The sequence below is a fragment of the Haemaphysalis longicornis genome, unplaced genomic scaffold (assembly GCF_048455015.1).
Source record: "Haemaphysalis longicornis isolate Haplotype H1 unplaced genomic scaffold, Haemaphysalis longicornis Haplotype H1 scaffold_6, whole genome shotgun sequence".
NCBI classification, from domain to species: domain Eukaryota; kingdom Metazoa; phylum Arthropoda; class Arachnida; order Ixodida; family Ixodidae; genus Haemaphysalis; species Haemaphysalis longicornis.
In genome coordinates this window covers 28,003,833-28,024,007 of record NW_027526407.1, presented here as the reverse complement: position 1 = coordinate 28,024,007, position 20,175 = coordinate 28,003,833, and the positions used below count along the sequence as shown (strand labels likewise).

General features: G+C 48.0%; 1 protein-coding gene across 1 annotated transcript; it reads right to left on the bottom strand.

Annotated features, from left to right (window-relative positions):
• Positions 1–1,021: 1,021 nt before the first annotated feature.
• LOC144142360 (small nuclear ribonucleoprotein-associated protein B-like) lies at positions 1,022–14,518 on the bottom strand. The gene is made up of 5 exons (XM_077673813.1): positions 14,393–14,518; positions 13,962–14,231; positions 12,466–12,571; positions 7,617–7,937; positions 1,022–1,148 (listed from the first exon to the last, which is right to left on the bottom strand). The coding sequence occupies exons 1-5, from the start codon at positions 14,393–14,395 to the stop codon at positions 1,111–1,113; spliced, it is 738 nt and encodes a 245-aa protein (XP_077529939.1). The 5' UTR covers positions 14,396–14,518; the 3' UTR covers positions 1,022–1,110.
• Positions 14,519–20,175: the final 5,657 nt, after the last annotated feature.

Genomic DNA, 20,175 nt, shown 5'->3' with positions numbered 1-20,175 from the left:
TCTTCCGTCCTGTGGAAGCCAAAATGTCTTCTTTGCCCTTTCAAATAAACCTTTGGTTGGCAAGTATTTTACAAAATTAAAACCTACCAACGAACCATCGCAACTGCAGCAGCCACTGCTCACACACTCGGCACATACGAAAAAACAACTTGCCTGCCCTACTGTGCCAATGTGAACGTGCTACACAGCCTTTTACTTGCAACTACAAAACGTCTAGCGGACAGCGCAACTGCAATGAGAAAGATGTCAGGGGCGCTGTTTTGCTTTGCAGTCTCAAATTGTATAGCCGGGTTCTAGCTGCTTAGATGCACTCGGCTTGACTACATGGCTCCATCTGTTAGTTCCACTTGTAACAGTGTCAAATGCCTAGTCTAAAAACGGCACCTAGGTACTCTAGTGTTTGAGCACCTGAATTGCAATATGTGTATTTGTGTGCTGTTACTATGCAGGTGTGTGAGAGCACATTCATTTGAAAACTCAAGACATTCAAATATATGGCTTGACAGGTGGGCTTACATAGTGCAGCCTTGGCATACGAGGTAACAGGCGTTTGACTAAGTCAAACCTGCAATAACCATCACAACCGCCACCAGCACCGCGGCTTGGCAGCTTGCGAATGTCGGCACGGCTGGAATTGTACCTGTACATTTATGATTCCTTACGACTTATGAAAGTTGATGTGCAAAGAAAGGTTTTACGTGCTTCTTTGAGAGCTGGTGTGCGTGCTTTTCGTTCTTTTGTTTGTCACGTGGCTCTTGGCACATCCACTCAGTCACTGTGTACGTCACCTTTGCTGGGCGACTAATAGCTCCGTTTCTTGGTTATTTACGAGACAATTTCAAAGGTGCTGCCCCATTCTTTTCCCGGGGACGCCAGTATATCCGTCTGGACCAACTTCAGCATCTCCTCAGGAACAGCTGCTCACACCCGAACAGAAAAGCAGGGACCCGCACGACACCGCAGGGGTTTCCATCACGGCAACCCTGGGCAGCGCAGTGAACACCATGCAGCAGGCACGGGGTGAAAAAGGTGTGAAGGGCCCCTTTATTACAATGACGAAGCAACGGATGGAGGGAGAGAGAGAAGGTATGCAAAGCCCCTTCCTGGGAATCACTGCCTGGGCGGTGGCCGCATGCCGGGGGGAGGGCCTGCACAGAAAGCATTGGGGCCACCGTCAACGACACTGAGAGGGCAGTGATCCACCCACAACACCATGCAATGCTCCAGCAGCACTGACAAAAACACTCCGTCTGCCCATCAGCATAGCAAAGGGCATTTTTTGCCCGACCCTCTCACTACACCCAAAGGCCAGAGGAGGCACCACTGGAGCTGTATATAATATGAACTTGCGTAATTAAGCAGACTCTCGGCAAGGTTCGCTTTCTGCCCCCTAGGTGCTCCTCACCTTCAACAAAGCAAGGCTGCCTGTATGGCCAGGCTTCTCAAGTGCAGTTTCGCAACTGGTGCACTCTCGAGAACTGTGCTCCCCTAAAGGGACACTGAAGTGATTGGTAAACATTATGGCGCAACCTTCGCAAATTGTAGTCTAAAGTACCTAGGATACGTACGCGACTTTACTTTAATCCAAAAGTGCTGTCCTTTTCTCTGCATTCCCCTTGCCGATTTCCTATGGCATTTCGCACGACGCCCACTCAAGCAGGGTTGGCTTGACTGCGCTACTGCGTAGCTCGCCAACCCTCCGCCAAAGCTAGCCGACCAGCTGCCGTTGTGGCGTCGCGATTCGTTCATTTGTGCCTGGAAGAATGCGCCTTTGGCTGGTTAGTTTGTAGACTGTATCACACCTAATACAGTTATGAAGCCAAAGCAGCTCCACACAAACGCACATGCGACGCTTCGTTGACTGGTACGCTAGCAGAAAATCTCGGGCCAATGGAAGGCGGGAGAAGAGTCAGCAAAGTTAATACAGGTACTAAGGCGAACTAAACTCAACCGAAACTTTTATCGCACAGCGTAGAACCAAGATGCAGGAAGCACTTTTTGCTTCCGTGCCAGCATCTGCACATTTGTTTTAGAATAGAGGAGCACAGAGTGTTTGGGATCCAGATGGGGGGGGGGCTTCTAACACAGCACTCGCTCATGACAGTTTTTGGACGATGCTTCCACCAATGACTGGAGGACTGCCAGTGATGTTCTGTGCAGGAAATTTTCAGCTGTAACGTTGGCCAAAACGAAAAAAGGAAGCTTTCATAGTTGCAGACAGTTTTAGGAGTCGTGGAGCAAAAAAGAAAAATTGCGCCAGTAAACCAGACCTCGCATCACTTGTTTGTTTTCTTTTAAAAAGTTTTCCCAACACTTTCTCAAATATACACAGTCATATTCCCACAAGCCACTAGCATCCAAGAGCACTTCCAATCCAGCTCATAAAACAGGAGGGAGCATAGAGGAAAGAATACTCCATGAGGAAGAGCTAGTAAAGCCCGTGAACCGTCAAGCAGCAGTGGCTGAATCGCTGAAGCCTGTTCGCATGTATTCCTGCACAATATAGAAAAAGTATTTCGGGTGTGCCTTAATCCGCATGCTGTCAACAAGAGATGACGCCAGCAGTCCCGGCGCTGAGCTAAAATTGCCTCAATTACCCGCCAATGTCTCCTCCTTTTTCATACGGGCAGCTTTAACTTACATCTTTAGCATGCTGTTTGGTACAAAACATGAAATGCACAGTCAAATACTGCTGAGCGGCAGATGTAGTGAGATATAGTTAACAGGCACTGAAACTCTGATTCTCTGAACCGCGTCTGCATACAGAAGGCCGCGTAAAGTAGACATAGGTGGCGCTGGCTCATGCCCAAAGCCAAACAGGAATACACGTAAAGATCGCTCAGCTACAAAAAGAGAATGCAGGGAAATTTGCAGGGAATTCCTGAAAAACTTGTGGGGGAAAATGCTAGAAACAGAGAATTTCTGAGCCTATAAATGGGAATTTTTCTCCCTAGCATGGAAGATCACTGCTGCCCGCTGGCATTTCTTGCATGGAGTGCTGTTGAACAGTTCCCTCAGTGGCCGATTCGCACTTAAAAGATTGGCATCGCAGCACTTGTCCGCCGCTTTAACAAGCCACATAGATGGTGATCTTTAGTGCAGCTTTTCACCACACTATCATCCTCCTGTAACTGTTTTCGCCAGGAATTCAATCCATCCGAGGGGGTGGCCAGAAGTTGCTGCTGTGGCTTATGCCAATTCAGGCACCAACGTTGCTCACTGCTGTGGGCAGAGCATTTATGCCAGCAGAAGATGCTACCTGCTTTTCAGTGTTTTCCATTTCTTGTGATCTCAAAGTCTTGAGCAATCTCGTAAACTCAGCTAAGCGCATGCGACCAATGGTGGAGGCCAACGTTGTACCCTACAAAGATACACGGTGCCCACTGAGACAGACGGTGACGACACTCGACTCGAGGCTGCCCGAACCAACTTCCCGCAGAGCCAGAAATGGCGACTGGCTGCAGCATTTGATGGAGCACAGCCATGGGGCCCCAGTGAGGCACCGAGTTGTGCCAACGGCACTGTTGATCGGTGCAAGAGGAGTCAGAGGTAAACAATGTGTTGCCTGCTGGAGTGGCAGTGCGCACAGTTAGTGTAACAGTTGGTCGATACTGTCACGGCAAGGAGAGGACAGAGCTGTGTGTGTGCGTGGCTCGGTTCCGTGCTGTAACGGCTGGCATCTTGTAAATACCATAATTACTCGCGTAATGCACCCACTTTTTTTTTTTCTTCAGGAAATTCAGCATGAATTGGGGGGGGAGGGTTCATTATGCAGGGAAAAAGTTGCAACAGATTTTTAAAAGTTGGCATTTCATACAATAAAGATGCTAAGAGATGTGCTGTCAAAGCCGCACGTTTCTCTTAAAAACACGTAGGTAACTATGTAATGAAATTTACTTTGTATCTACAACATGCTAGTGGCGCTTTGCCATCAGAGCTGACCTCCTCAGTGATGTCGCTTGCGGCTTCCTGGCCGTCGTCGGGTCTTCCGTGGCGTCGAGGCACTCCAGAAATTCTTTTACCAGACCCTTCTTTGGGCCTACGAAACACACGCTGATCCCTGTTCACTGCCCAACCTCGGTGTTTCCACCAGTAGTGTACACACACTGGGTCGCCCTGAAGCGCCGCACAGCCACATACACGGTTTCCAAGTGCATCAACACAGGCGCCACCGCCTTCAGTTTAAAACTGGCTGCGTAGCTCATGCACTGGCCCATCGTACGCCGCGCACCAGGAGTGCAAAAAAAGTTCATCTTACGGGGGGACATGGCTTTCAAAATCAACTTATTTCTCTGTGGATTTCGATGAAAATAGGCACAGCAACTGAAAATGCTTGTGTGATAACAGCATAAAAATTTCGAAGTAATATTTTGAAAATATTTTTGTTTATTAATTTTTCTTTCTGTTCCGCTTGTACCGAGCTTCAGCGGCTTATAAAACACGATAGAAAACTTGTTCGAAGTGCTTTGCATTCCCAAATGAATGGACGAGGTCGTGACAGTTTTAGAATTTTTTTTACAACACAATGTTTTTTAGTTTTCATTTTTTTAGAGGTTAATGTGCAACAGGCATGTCGGCTGTGAACGACTATTTGAATAAAAAAATCACAAAAACCAAATCTGAAAAACCAAGAGTGTCACGACCTGAACTGTTCGTCAAGGAATGTAATGCAAAAAACGAAATCAAAATAGACCCAGAGGTCATGAAGAAATCCCTGGAACAAGCGACAGAGGTGGCAAAAAAAAAAAAAAAATGAGAAAACGGCTTCCGAAGAAAGTGGATTCTCACACAGAAAAGTGGGGGGAGGGTTCATTACGCGAGTAAACATGGTAGATTGCTGCATCCCCATTTCATAACTTCTTAATATTGCTCTGCATGCATGCTCTGGAGCCCTACTTGATGCCTCCTCAGTGTCCATAGGCTTTGTGAGCATTTCTACAGCGCTGTGCGAAACGTCGACTGCTGCTCCCTGCCACCCGCGGCTGCGCATTTTCCCCAACCCCCTGAGCCCATTGTCCCCCTCCCCTGCAGCTATGCTTGCAGCTATGCCTGCCACACGAGGCCAGTCGTAGTGTACAAGTTCAGTGCAATAAATGAGCCACAAACGGGATCGGCGCTGGTGTTCAGTTCATTGCCCCTGCTACACTGCCGTCTGGATGTCGCTTGACTCAAATGGGAAGTTGTGCTGCTCCACTGGGTTTTGAAACGGCATTCAGCTCAGACGACACTCGAGTCGAATGAGCACCCCAAGAGACATTTGGGGCTCTCAAAAGCCATTCCTTGCTCTCTCGTGCACAGCGTTCCCAAGTCAGCATTAACAAATACATTGCTGGCGTGCTTAGAGGAAACAAAATATTTTTTATTTGTGGGTCTCTGTTTACTTTTCATTCACTTCAGGGAGGACACTGCTCTTAACACAGCTTCTATGAATTTTTAAGTAAACTCCGTGAAACTTGTCAGACTTGCTGCTTTTTTCCCACTGGTTTAAAATATGTCATTATTGTTTCAGTTGGTCAATTAGCTCACAACATAATTAGGGACAATTAGCCAATTTTGGAGGAATATACAAAAAAGTGTTAGCCATAAAACTGTAATCTTTGTGTTTTCCAACACTACGAAACCTGGTGAATGCAATAAGCGAAGCGGTTTGTTGATGCACCGCTTGGCACAAATTTCACAGCTCATTAAACTTTGGTGTTTGAGATGGGCACTCGAAATGGTTCCTTGCCACTGGTGCCACCAAGGTTTAATGCGCTGTAAAATTAGTTCCAAGCGGCGCATCAACAAACCGCTTCTCCTATTGCATTTCACAGAGTTTACTTGAAAATTAAAAGAAGCTGTTTTGAGAGCAGTGTCCCCCCTTGTATTAGTCCACCAAGATGCAGTGATTCCACGCTCGCAAGATGTAGCGATCCATACACTCTCAGCACCAGTGCGAGCCAGCGACAAATCAGTGTGGCCAGACAGCACAAAACATGCACCCAAAAGTGTATATATAAGAAAAACCTGGACTAAAATTCAGAATTAAGCAGAAACTTTGTCAAAGTTTGCATTTACTGCCAAAGACTGCTGCTAAATTTGATTGTTGCATTATTGTGTAAAAACAGAACTCCATGGCAGCAAGGTGAGCGATTGTTACAAATGCCATCAAAACTGCAGTGGGCTCAAGTAGATCATGAACGGCATTCGAAGCCCCTCATTTCAGTCGGATGACATCTGGTTCCAGCAGAGGATTATACAAAGGAAAGTTTGACATCCACCTGAATGCAGCCGTACGGCTACAGAGGAAAGCTATACAGCTTCCTCAGAAACTTTGCAGCTGAAGAAAAATTCATGCTGGTACAGGATTCGAACCTGGGACCACCGCTTAACTCTTTCGGGACCGCTCCATAGGCCATCGATCACATATGATCGATGGTTTCGCGAGCCTGCAGAATACAAATTTTCGCTCGATGGAACACCTAGCGACATCTAGGAGATAGTTTGAAAACTGGAGTTTTCTCTTTTGTGAAGTTTCTTTTTTTATCGCCAGGCGGCAACGCATCAGATATTTTATTCTGACGGGCAGTGGTTTCGAATGTAAACAAACATGGCGTCATACTCGCGCGAGCGCGATAAGAAATCCGCCTCGTCTCGTCTCGCATATCTTCGCCTTCTACTGTGGATTTTAACGATGAGAATGGCAGTGAAGAGTCGGAATACGGCTTTAGAGATCGGGTTTCAGCTCGAGTGAGGATTCGGGTGTCGATCAGCCTGGAACATCAAATCGCGCTCAAAGGTGGGTGTTGGTTTCGGTTTCAATTGGCTCTGGAGTAGGTATGTGCACTCGAAATAAGTTCTGGCTGGTTTATATTTGTTCACTAGGGTGTTAACTACCTATGGTGGTGATCTCCTGCCACCAGCGCAGAAACGGATCAAGTTTTTGCCGAGACGAGAGCCCGGCGTGTACCTGGGCAACGACGTAGCCATGGCCCTAGTGCCAAAGAAATCACACACAAAACAAAAAACCAGTTACACCTAGCCGCATCAAACTTTCGGGATGAAAAAACAAAGCATTGTGTTAGATTTTGTATATCCTGAAATAATTTTATTCTTTTTTAATATGTGTATATTTACGCTTTTTTGTATCTTTTTCTGTAGTTTTTTTACGAAGTTATTACTTTCGAATTTTTTCATGGTTCTATCATCAGTGTTGAAGTAAAACTTGGTATTGTATGTCAAAGAACATATAATTAGCTGCATTTTGGTATATGCTAAGGCAGGATGGTGCCTTTGCTTTATGTTATAAAAAATTTGTACTGAGACCTCCCTTTTTCATCACTTTTTCCGGCTAGCCCGAAAGAGTTAACCGAAGCAGTCGCTCTACCAACTGAGCTAACCAGGAGGCCAGTCGTTTGTAGCGCGACAGCGAATTGATCATCAACTCGAAGTGAAGGACAGGTGTTAATCGACCAGATTTAGAGGAAATCCCCAAGGAGTAAGTTGAACTTACTCCACCTTGGAGATTCTCCTAAATCTGGTCGATTAAGAGGTATACTACAAACATGTACCAACTAGCCACTGAAATGGCAGCAAGCACTCGGTGAGTGAGAAGCAAGAGTAGCAGTGGCACTGACCTCCGCGCATCATGCCCGGCGGGGGTCCTCCTCGCATGCCCGGAGGCGGGGGCCCCATGTGTGGTCGGGGGCCGCCCATGGGCATGCCTCCGGGAGGGGGCGGGGGCATGCCGCGGCCCATCATGCCCGGCGGCGGGGGCCCCGCCATCATGCCCGGGGGAGGGGCCCCCCGCATGCCCATGACGGCCCCCGGGGGGCGCACCTGGGGGGGCGCCGACACGGCCACTGCCCCCGGGGGCAGCAGGGGGGCGCCGCGGCCCGCCTGCGGGGCCATCACCTGCGCCGAGGGGCCGCCCACCCCTCGCACGGGGCCCTGGAGCCCTGCAAGGGGAAAGGGAAAGGACACCACACTTCAGAGCAGGCCGTGGAGAGAAAGAGCCAGTTGGCTTCACTAAAGGCCAACTGCACTCTAAATTTCGACCTCTTACAAACCCTATTTTCGTATAGTCTCCTGAAAAAGAAAGCAACATGCAAAATACAACAACCAAAATGCGTGCAGCCATTGTAGTGACGTTGCAGCCGTCCAGTGAGTGGCCGGGCGGTCACCAGCTCGGGAGAAAGTCTACGCGCGCAAATGGGTGAAGAGTGCGCAGTAGAGCTCGAACAGTTCTCCACCTGCGTGGCTGGCCAGAGGAAGAAGGCCCCATCGGCTGTGGAACGTCACAGGCGCATCATGGCTGTTTACGCAATCTGCCGGCATGTGCAGCATGGTCAGCGGCGGAGCCTTTTTTGAACGTTTCTGACCGATTATAGAGGCGTTTCACAGGGATACCACTAGTGTCCCAGCTGATTTGGGGTCACTTACTACACATTAAAAATAAATTTGGTCAAGGTGAAATTTGAGCGCAGTTGGCCTTTGAGGCAGCTGGTACCCAGCGTTGCCACGGAGCAACAACCCAAACACTTTTTTTCTCTCCCGGGCTGTGTCTGGTTCTGAACATTTAACGCCATGCATTGACGGAAGAAGGTACCCGGACCCTCAAAAAGTAAGAAAGAGAGGGTAGAACGTACTTTTCCCCGCTAAAAAACCAGACTTGCTTATGTGGGTTGACTCGCATCGAGCCCAGTGGCTTGTTGGGCTCGTGAGAGGTAAGCGAAATTGTGCAGTTTTGTTGTTATTAGGAATGGTAACACCAAACTTAGATTCCTGGTCTCCAATTTAACCATAAACCACGCCAATGAAGGCAGCGCTCGTGTTCAACTGGTATAGGGAGCAGCAAGAGCCCAGTGTAGCTCGGAGTACCGCCTCATTGTGTTGGTTCTAATGAACCAAATTTTTTTTCTGACTTCCTATTTGTGATGTCTGGTGCCTTTTTAAGTCATAAAATTGTTTTCGCAATCTTATTAAGCAAAAGAATTAAGTTTTAGGCATCAAAGGGTTCATAAGAAGGCTGCCTTATCTTGAGAGCAAGGGGGCTCTCTCCGACTTACAGAATCAGGCCCACCACACAGTGGGTGGGTAGTGTGATGATTTGCACGGAATAGGTATACAGTCGAATCCCGCTACAACGAAATTGACGGGACACGCGAAAAATTTCGTGGAGCCAAAATCTGCCTCACCACACCACGGAAGGGCAAGAAAAATAGCCATGTATATGTCTGCATCATTGGCAGCATAATACAATGTTTAGCAAAAGGAGTAACAGGCAATTGCGTCGTGTTTATTCAGATAACAAACATACCAATGGTTATCTGTTTTTTACCTGCACGCAAAGCGCGTTACAGAGGGGTGAAGAAATGCAGGCAAAACGTATTGCTGTACAACAAGCCGTATCTACTCAGCTGATTACTTGCAGATAGCTGCTAGGCCTTTGGTGGGCCCCCCTCTCGCTTGTGGCAGGAGAGGTGCCGTTATGTTATCCTCTGACTGGGCACAGCAGCAACTGAACTTGTAAAGCAAGCCACGCGCACTCACGCTTCCATTTAACGCAAATGCGTGCTCGTGACTAAGATGGGATGATGCGGGTTAAACACCGAAACATTATTTTTGGTTTTCACTTTGAAGAATTGCAGAAGGAAAATGGCAAGGTCAGCTGCTCACAACGCCTACATGACGGCACTGCGCCAGCAGCAGGGCACATCTGCACAATTTCAACCAGATACGAATTGGCTGCAGCTCTGGATTGGCGGACCGGGCCTGCACCTCATGTGAAGACGGCCAGCCCCATCGTCATCACCAGCAAACAATGGCACCCACCTACGGATTTGTTTTGTTTTGGGTGGTGGTGTGGGCGCACGGCGCACGTCTTTTTTGGTAAAACTAAGCGTCCTGAATGTATAAAGAGTTATACCCCTGCTACACTGGGGTCTAAATGTCATTTGAACCAAATGTCATTTGACTCAAATGCCAAGTTGTGCTGCTACACTAGGTTTTCAAATGCCATTTTTCTCAAATGACATTTGAGCTAAATGAGCACCGAGAGAGACATTTAAGATTTCAAATGCCATTTCCAGCACTCTCGGACGCAGCGTCTTCGATCGGCAATAAAAAATATAATACTTCCGTACGTAAAACAAACAAAATATTGCTTTTTGTGGAACTTTATTCACTGTTTATTTACTTAAAATACAAAATCAACATATTTAATTTTCATACTCTCAAAACCAGTGGGTCAGTTGCAAAAAAAAAAAAAAAAACAACGCAAACAGCCACCGCGTTAGAGTCAAAACTGCTGTCTCTTCTAATTTGATATCATTTTACTGCCTCAGACTGCTCATAAGTTTGATTGTTGTATTAGTGTACGAAAACGGAACGGAGAAACAACAGCGCCACTACAGCACAGCGAACAGTTGTTAAAGCTTTTAAATGCCATCGAAATTGTAGTGTAGCACGGCGGATTCTGAATGGCATTCGAAGCAACCCATTTGAGTCAAATGACATTTGGTTCAAATGACATTTGGACCCCAGTGTAGCAGGGGTATTAGATAGCTGGCATTATGCTCATTTTATTGTAAAACAAATGTTTGAACCCGGCCCCAATGAGCGAACCTTTCGTTGAAGCGAAAGCAAGCCAGACAAATGGCTGATTGTGGTGAAAGCTTTGTTGCATTGACTTTTACTGCAAACTGATGGAGAATAGGAAATATTTCGCTGAAGGGAAAATTTTGCTGAAGCGGAGTTCGTTGTAACGGGGTTCGACTGTACATGCAACAACGACACAAATTTCACCACAAACTTCAAACAAATCATGCAGATATTAAAGAAAGCATGCGAGACTCCCGATCTGGTGACATCTACATGTTTGTCGCAGAACATAAACCACCACGAAGAAACACAAGTAGGTGATTTTAGCAGGGCCTCCAGTTCCGTTTGATCATATTGCTAGAATGCAGTTACCGACAGCAATAACTATGTTTCAGTGCTGGCCGATATTATTCCACTGGAGCATGAAATACGAAAACTTTTCTACATCTCTCGCTTGTTCAGTTAAAAAATGTCTTTGGTGGCTGGAATGGAACCAAGTGGGGTACTAGAAAACAGCTTGCACAAGCTGTATTTTGTTTTTGTGGCCCAATCACAGGGGCAGCATCGTGCCACTAGCCGACCAGGTTGCAAAATTCCATTTCTCAAACGATACAGAAATGAAAACATACCAGTGCGATCTACTGATTCTTTCAAAACTACCAACATTATTTTTCCCAAGCACAAGAAGACCCACCGTTTGAACTTTGAGGTTGCCCGATTGATTGTGAGGTTTAACACGCTGCCGCAATGCAGGCAATGAGGCGCACCATAGTGGAGGGCTCCGGATTAATTTTGACCACCTGGGGATCTTTAACGTGCGCCACAACCTCGTACACACGGGCGTTTTTGCTTTTCACGTGCATCAGAAAAGCGGCCGCTGCGGCTGGGAATTGAACCCACAAGCTGGTGCTCAGCAGCGCAACGCCTTAGCCATTGATCCACCGCGCGGGTGTTTAAACTTTAGGCTCTCATTCCTATTGTGATGTCTTGAGTTTGAGCCCCCGTAATCTTCAAAGTTGAGTGATTTTTAAGCAAGAATGTTCCAAGTCAACCCTTGCATCCACTTCCCTTGCAAATAGCAGCGGCCTGGTATGTTTTAGTTGTTTCAGGCACAGTGGGCAGCCTACCACAATACTTTGCACCATGCCAGAAGGGTCTGTTGTGTGCTGCTCACGAAGTGAAATGTTACAAGCAGGTTGAAGTCTAGGATGTGTAGGCTGTGTACCCAGTTTTTGGGGCCAATTCGTGCACACTGCTTCAAAAGTGCTCTCTCCCTGGTCAGACACGTGTTCACAGGGCTTAGATTGCAAGCACGTTTGACCTGTGCCAGCGGCATGCCAAGAGGAAGTCAACGTGGAATGGGAGAGCTGCAAAAAATGACTACGACGACCCAGATGGCAACAAAGCAGAGTGCAGGCCCGGTTGATACCGTGCAAACCGTACAGTTTGCTAGAATGCCCAGTGTGGCTGCCAAAGGTGGCTAGCACGAAGGATGCACACTGTCCCAGCACCTGCCAACTCGAAGAAGCTCTCTAAATGCGCGACACAGCTCCAAGGGTATACACAGGCCAAATAGGGTACTTGGAAAAAGGTCCTGGAGCATGTATTACTGGAAGGCCCCCTGCATTATTAAATGGCCACAGTGGCTCTAAGGCAAACATACAGAGGGCTGCACAAGCACAGACGAGCCCCTCATAAAGAACGTTCATGCACCTCCTGACAATTCCTGTGACTTTGTTTTTTAACGAACCTTCCCCAACTGCACAAGGCAAGATGTGTGCCATTACACAGAGTCCAAGGCCAAACCGCCCCCTGAAGGGACAGCCCCACGCACATGCCAAGGTGACAGCACTGGAAGGAACAGCGAGTGTTGCGCGCACATACCAGCTGGAGCGGCGCCAATGGGTGCGGCTGGAATGCCCCGTCCAGCTGCGCGGCCGATGCCAGGTCCGGGAGCAGCCCCAGGGATGGGTACCCGCGGCAGGCCCTCCTGCACACAGAGAGAATCCCAATTCGGGGGGTTTGACACACCCACGCTACACCTGGGGTGGACCACGAAACAACCCGAACGCGTTTTGCCTGTCTCAAAATAAACTGGCTATTTCCTCTCAAAAATCCCTCCTCCCATATGCACACGTTAGCAATTGCCCCCTCGACCTCCTCCCTCTCCCCAGTGAAAACGATGGTTGGGCCGGCATTTGTTGCCGCCCAGACGAACAAAGGGGCAGTGGCTGCCCTGGGGCACACAGCGTACAATGCGTGCGCGGGGACGTACAAGAGTGCTCCCCTGCTATCCCCCCAGGCTTAGCAATCAGCCCGTATTTAGGCCACGTCGTCAAAGTGTAAGTTCCATGCTATTATACATTGATTGTAGGGTTTAACGCGCCGACGCAACGCAGGCGATGAGGCGCGCCGTAGTGGAGGGCTCCGGATTAATTTTGACCTCCTGGGAATCTTTAACGTGCGCCAAAGCCTCGTACTATCCCTTCTCTTTACACGGCCTAACACTGACGACCCGGCCGGACCGAAGCATTTAAATTTCACCACAAAGGACAGACACTTTATTCTATCTGCTGCAGTTCTTTTTTTACTTGCAGCAGGGAGGCACGGCCGTCTTTTCCCCCCGCAGGCTGACCAAGCTCGCACAATGCCAGGCGAAGCTGCCCTGCTCGTTCCCACTACAAGGGTCGATCCCCTCTCGAGCTCGGGGAGAGGGCTTTCGCGGCAGGGGGTGGCGCAACACGTGGGAAGAAAGACAGGGTTTATGGACAGTGGGATTTCGAGACACGGGGGGAAGCGGGGCGGGAAAACTGCGAGGGGGGAAATGCGACATGGGGAAGAATGCTACACCCTACACCTGGGCCACAAAGCGCGCTGTAGGGGAGGGCTACAGATTAATCTCCATCACGTCGGGTTAGCATGCACCAAAATCTCAACACACACGGGTGTCTTGTTGTTCACAGGTTGGCAAGTTTTCGCAACCTTATTCATCAATCCCAAAGCAGTAACAACGACGCCTGGTTGCACTGAAATAGACAAGGATGTTCAAAAACAGGCCCAAACGTGTACAACAAACCCCGCAAGAATGCACTACTATAGTACGTTGCAGCACATGCTTTCTCGGTACTCTAACGTGAAGCCTGATGCTTTGGGTATACGGGAACGATACTAACAGTTGATGAGCTACAGGAAATGTTGACGTGATTCCTGAACTCATTCATTGATGTCCGACGGAAGGAATCCGGTATTCCCCCTAGCAGCGCACCAAACTAATGAAAGGAACAGCGACCAATGTCCCAGGCAAATGTGCCGTTTCCGGCAGTTTGTGAACGGAACTAGGCGCCGCATGTGAGCGAACAGGAGGGAACAGAGCTAGAGACCTCGGGCGGCGGGGGTCCCTCGACGCTGAGGGAGACGATGTTCTCCCCGCGCAGCAGCACCAGGCCCAGCGTCCGCTTCTCCTCGCGGTCCCCCTGCTTGGCCGTCTGGTTCTTGCCCTTCACGCGGCGGAATTCCTCGCAGTCGCCCAGGATCAGGTTCATGTGCTTGTCGAACGCCTTGAAGGTACCGATGAACACGCGGCTGTCCTGCAGGATCAGCCGCATCCGGTAGTTGATGTGCTGCAACATCTTGTTGTTCTTGCTGATCGTCTGCGATAAGAGAAAAAGACGGCGGCGAACGTTGAAGAGACGAACGTTCGGCACGAAGGGGGCCGGCACCATTTTTCATGGGGCTACAACCGCCACACACAAGAAATTAACATCCTCGGCATGCTCCCTACGAGGTTAAACGGAGCAAAAACATTACTTACCATGGCGACTACTTGTTACGCACTCCCTGCGTATCACAAGTAACAAGTTCACGGCCGCTTTATCCGCGCCGGCATACACGGAACACGCGCAACGTAAATCGAACGCTTTGTCTGGCTTTGTTGCGTTTCGGATGATGGTGATAATGAAAAGCCAGCTTCGCTTGGCTTTTTTATTGCCTGCCGCATTGTCGCTTTACTCTTTTTTTTTTTTTTAGTGCGTTTAAATTCCGCATGGCAGCAGCACATGCATATGAGGGCTACATCAACCACATCAACGTTACTACAGAATTATTTAGTAACCTTAGGCCAACGTTACTAGATTATTTTCAGTTGTAAAACTGGGAGGCGCTGCCCGGAACCACCACCGATCCTTCTCTCTGTGGCGCTGCAGTCGCAACCGGCTCGGTAGACGGGGCGCTCGCAGGCGAAGCGACTAAAACCTGACTGGAACACGGACGTTGTTGCCAGCATACTGTACAAACGCGTGCTGGCAACACTGCTTTGTCCTGACCGCAACCGACGCTGAACGCTGCCCCTCACGGCTACGCTGGCAACACGTGCAACGCGCACTGAACAACGTCCGTGTTGCGGTCAGGTTTTAGTCGCTTCGCTCAGCCTCCCTCCCTGTTCTGTGGCTCAGCTGTGCTGCATATCACCAACAGGACGCGTCTGCCGAGCTACAGTGAATCAGTAGCCCAGCTTTATTTGGAAGCTCCTGCAATGTGTCCTTCTTGCTGGTTGCTTTCTTCAAATTGCTGCTGAGTGTTTTCCGTGCGATCCTTGTGTGAAGTTGGCTCACCGTGGTGCATTTGGTGCAGCACCACCACCCGTTTGTGCCAAGGAATCTGAGAGTGGAAGGCGAGCGTTACGCTTCCAGCAAGCTTTCGACATTGGTGCCTGTGCTGCTTCGTGCATTGCCCGGCGTGCTTCCGGCCGTCACTTTTATCTCATAGTTGTGATGGAATATGCCTAGCAGTAGTGACTAATGTGTGAAGTTGGCTCACCGTGGTGCATTTGGTGCAGCACCACCACCCGTTTGTGCCAAGGAATCTGAGAGTGGAAGGCGAGCGTTACGCTTCCAGCAAGCTTTCGACATTGGTGCCTGTGCTGCTTCGTGCATTGCCCGGCGTGCTTCCGGCCGTCACTTTTATCTCATAGTTGTGATGGAATATGCCTAGCAGTAGTGACTAATAACTCAGAACTTCTCGATAATCTAGTGTGCTTCAACATGGTTTTACATTCTACTAGAGCGTGCAAGCTCCGCTTCAGATGTTCCTGTGGGATCTGTAGTCGCATATTTTGACGTGTGTCGGTATATGTATGTTCCGTTCAGAAGAATTTATGAGCATGTAGTCTTAAGTTTGTGCGAAGGGCGAACAACGAAACGCACAATGCTTTTTAACTGTACATAGAAGCTCTAGTTACAGCTGTGACCTGTGCTACCCACTTATGATGCCTGCTTCGCTTATATTTATGTCAGCAAGGCAGGTACAGACTGCTTCCAAATAATTGCCACATATACAGCAGAAAAGTGCCGCACTGTTTTGTGCTTGCATTCGGCGTTAGGATAGGATGATGTGCTGTTTTATGCCCAATTTGGCCTTTGGGTGAAAATCTGTTTTATACCCAAGCACCCCAGATTTTCTGTTTCTACTAGTGGAACAGCTGCACCATAGCCACTTTTACCTTCCAACCACTCTTCAAGAGCTCATTGGTACGTGCATCAGTTCTGGGTGCGAAGACCACAAGGACATTGAACAGACAGGACGGGCGCTACTTGCAACCGATTTATTTAGGGTATGTCGATCAGGTATAAGAAGCATAAAAAAAGGTCACAGGCGTTTGGCAAGAGCACATTCCTTGGAGTAGATTGATAAAGAGGGGGCTCACTCACAAATTGTTCTTTCATTTGATACAAAACGTTTGTTACATTATGTGCCATTGCATCCGTGCTTTCTTCCACTATTTTTCTTTTTGTCAACTTGGGTGCACAATTACAATGTTGCACTCAAATGGCCTGTGTAATTTTCTACCAAAGGTGCACATTTTCAAGGGGTCCCTGATACATCAGCTGATTTGGCCAATGAAAGCTTTATGTCAAGTCAAAGGTGTCTCATCGCACAACTAACAAGGGGCTTAGCATGCTTCTTACCACAAATTTTGTGCACCTTTCCTTGTGTTGTTGTTGTACAAAGCATGGCGCACTTTAAAGGTACCGAAAACACAGTCGTAAGATTTCATCTGGAGGCGACCTTTTTAAAGTTGTGCACATTTCGGTGTGACCTTGGTATGATCGTGGGAAAAGTTTTATTTCAAAAATGGTCTGCAGTAGCCGTTGGTGACACAGCTTTTGCCTTATAAGAGTCAGCCAAGATGTTTAGAGGACTACACAACAGATAACGTTTCCACCTGCACTATTTTTATGCGGGAGCACTAGGTTCCCCACTTTGTAGTGTTGTGCCCGCTGTTGAGTGAAGCCTGTCAGTCAAGCCTGTGTGTGCCCTGAATAGTGGCGCATGCTCTTTCAGGGATTGGCAAGGACAGGGTACTGTTATAGTGTGGAGGCACCAGGAGCAGGGTCCATCTGGACCCACTTAGTGAGTGCTGTAGCTGCACAGGATGCGCAGCGGACGATAGTACGGAGAGACGGTTAGCATTATATATATATATACATTAAGACAAACTCGAGGGGACGGCGAAAATTTGTGTTACCAGAAATTCGTCTTAAGCGTACGTTATTGCGTTGTGGATGTTACAAGTGAACAAAAGTGTTGTTCATCTTAATCATGGCACATATGGAGTTCATCTTAAGCGGACTCTGGTACTTGTAGAGGTGTGAAGCCTTGGGAAAAAGGAGCTGAGCATGGCCAGTGGTCAATTTACTACGACAGCAAAGAGGGCAGCCACCAACTTGGAGGGGCGGAAAAAGCGGGGAGCCCCAGCTCGGGGAATCAACATGGCTTTGTGAGAGAGGCACAGTTTTCTTACAATATATATATCCGGATTCTGGCCTGTGTGGCTTTATTGCCTCATGCTTGTGCAGTGTATTGGCCCCACAGGCTCCACTAGCGGAAGGACAGGCCAACTATTTCAACTGATATCGAAGCTCAGTGTCACACACAGTCGTCGTACTGAACAAAAAACAAATCAGAACGATGACCAAGCTGTGCTTCCTCCACTCAAGCGCTCCTACTTGCACTTCCTGTAGTCAAATGACTTCCAAACTCTTCTTTATAATCGAGGATATGTAGTTCACAGAAAACAATGAAAATGAAGCGCCGACTGCGCATGCTACATCAGATTGCGGAAACACAAACATTGTCTTCCAAAGGAATTAGATGCACTACTCCTGCGATATTCCTTTTTGCTAGAAGTGTACAATGATAAAATTCGGTACTGCAAATCACGTGCAAGTAGAAAAAGTAACTGCAAATATAATAAGTTATGTTCGAATATGAATAACATTGGTTTAGTGTAACAGCTTTGAAAGCTGAGGTCAAAGATAACTTGGGCAATCACGACCTAACACGAGAGTGTGTGCACTGATTAGAAAATGGTACAAAAAAAAAAGGTGAAGAAAAGACAGCGGAGCAGTGAACAAAATTTGGCACACATGGATGTGGTTCTTCAACATGCTGTGAATAGCAGTATATATTTGACTGGATGCAGTCCTTCCAGTCATTCAAAAGAGGCCCTTGCTATGCATGCCTACTAGGACCACGATGTTACTGCAGGCATGGCCAACAAGTAATAACTCAATGTCTTGCTCATGCCGTTCTCTTGAGTAGATGGTTCTTCCCAGCTCATAAACTCTGTACTGGTAACATTCCACTTCATCTAATGTACACCAGAGTGAACAAATTGGCTTTGGGCAAGGTTTTGCATGCATTAGGCTTTCTTGCATGGCGTAGGTGTCGTGCAATAAAGCCGACCTAAGCAGGCGTGTCTTGCGGTAACCCTCTGTAGCTGCCCAGCAACTAGGATGTTTTGCTGCCATCATCGAAGACGTGGGTTCAATCCCAGCTGTGGCAGCCATTTTTCTGGCAGAGGTTGAAAAGAAAACCTCTGTATAGAGACTTCGTTGCACATTTCAAGGCACCCAAGTGGTCCAACTTGATCCATAGCTCCTAATGTGGTGTCCTTCAAGAAGCATGTGCAGCTTCGGCTTGTAAAACGAAGCCCCCTCCCTCCCTCCTGCAAAAAGGATGCGTATTTCAGCTGTTGAGGTCACTTAACTACATTAGACTAATAGAGCACCTTTACTTTCAGATTTTGTATTGACTTAGAAATTTGGTGCTCCCTTGACAGACCGGTGTTTTATCGCAGCCCTTCAGGATTTAGGGTATTTCTATCAACAGTGAGCAAACCATGGTCTACACCAGATATTGCCATTTCAGGCAAGAGCAGACAGGTAGATAATGCTATTGGTCGCAGTGAAAAGTTGTGCCACCTCTAAACATTTTGGTCAAGTTGTCATCCCATTCATGTTATGAATGGGAACTTTTAAATTTGTAATAGTGCCGTGGAGGCCTTTCCTGCCAGCTAGTGTACTCGGACGAACTGTAAAAAATCAGTAAAAATTTTGTCTGCACTTAGTGAAAAATAAAGTAGGATTTATGGCTTGCTTTGCTGCCATATTTTCATTTCAATCTGTTAAGCAGGACCTGGCAGTCAAGGTTACTTGTAGAATTGACACTTGATTGATTTTAGGGTTTAACACGGCGACGCAACGCAGGCGATGAGGTGCACCGTAGTGGAGGGCTCCAGATTAATTTTGACCACCTGGGGATCTTTAACGTGCGCCGAAATCTCGTACACACGGGCGTTTTTGCTTTTTGCCTCCATCAGAAAAGCGGCCGCCGCTGCCGGGAATCGAACCCGCGACTTCGTGCTCAGCAGCGCAACGCCTTAGCCACTGAGCCACCGCGGTGGGTAGAACTGACACTTGGACAAGCAGATACAAACTATAATGACAAGATGCAACACAAGAAAAGGAATCGCACTAGTAAATAAATTTTATTCATAACAATCCACACAAATATATACACCGACATACACTTGTAATGCAGGTTTTATGCTACAAGGCGTACAACTGCAATTAACAAATATATTTGTGTCATTTGTGTGCTTACATTGAAGTGTACAAAACTGTAGGCACCAAAAACAATAGCAATGGCCATGAAAGGCACACGTACCCATTGAAAATTATATTCTGGCATTGGAGAAATATTCTGACATGGAGAAATTAAATTCTATATAACTGCACTTCAACAACAATACATAAACAATCCATGTGGATTATGCACTTTATAAGCGACCCCAAACCATCCACCGCCGGCGGCGGCGGCGTCCGCAGTGCTCCTCTATATTTAAAAAAGAAACAGCATCCGGCGCCAGGTTTCGATCCGAGGACTTTGCGGCTGCAGCGCGACGCTCTACCGACCAAGCCACGGACGCGACGCTGATATCAGTGTTAGTGACGCGCCTTATATCTTTAACGCATTCAAACTACGTCGTCAGCGGCGTGCGTTGGCGACTCAGCGGCGTTATAGCGGCTTGATAACTGCGTGGTGTACACGTGATACTACAAACCCGATGGAAGAGATGGAAGAGAAGGCGGTGAGGCGGTGGGCTGCGGGGGCCGAGCGCAAGCGGCGCAAGCGGGCCGACAACCGTGCACTCGCACTTTCACATTCTCCCCCTCGGGGAAATGCGGGGGAATTTTTTTACTTTGCCGTGGCTAAAACGACGACTGGCTTCATAGATAGTGACCTACCCATGGC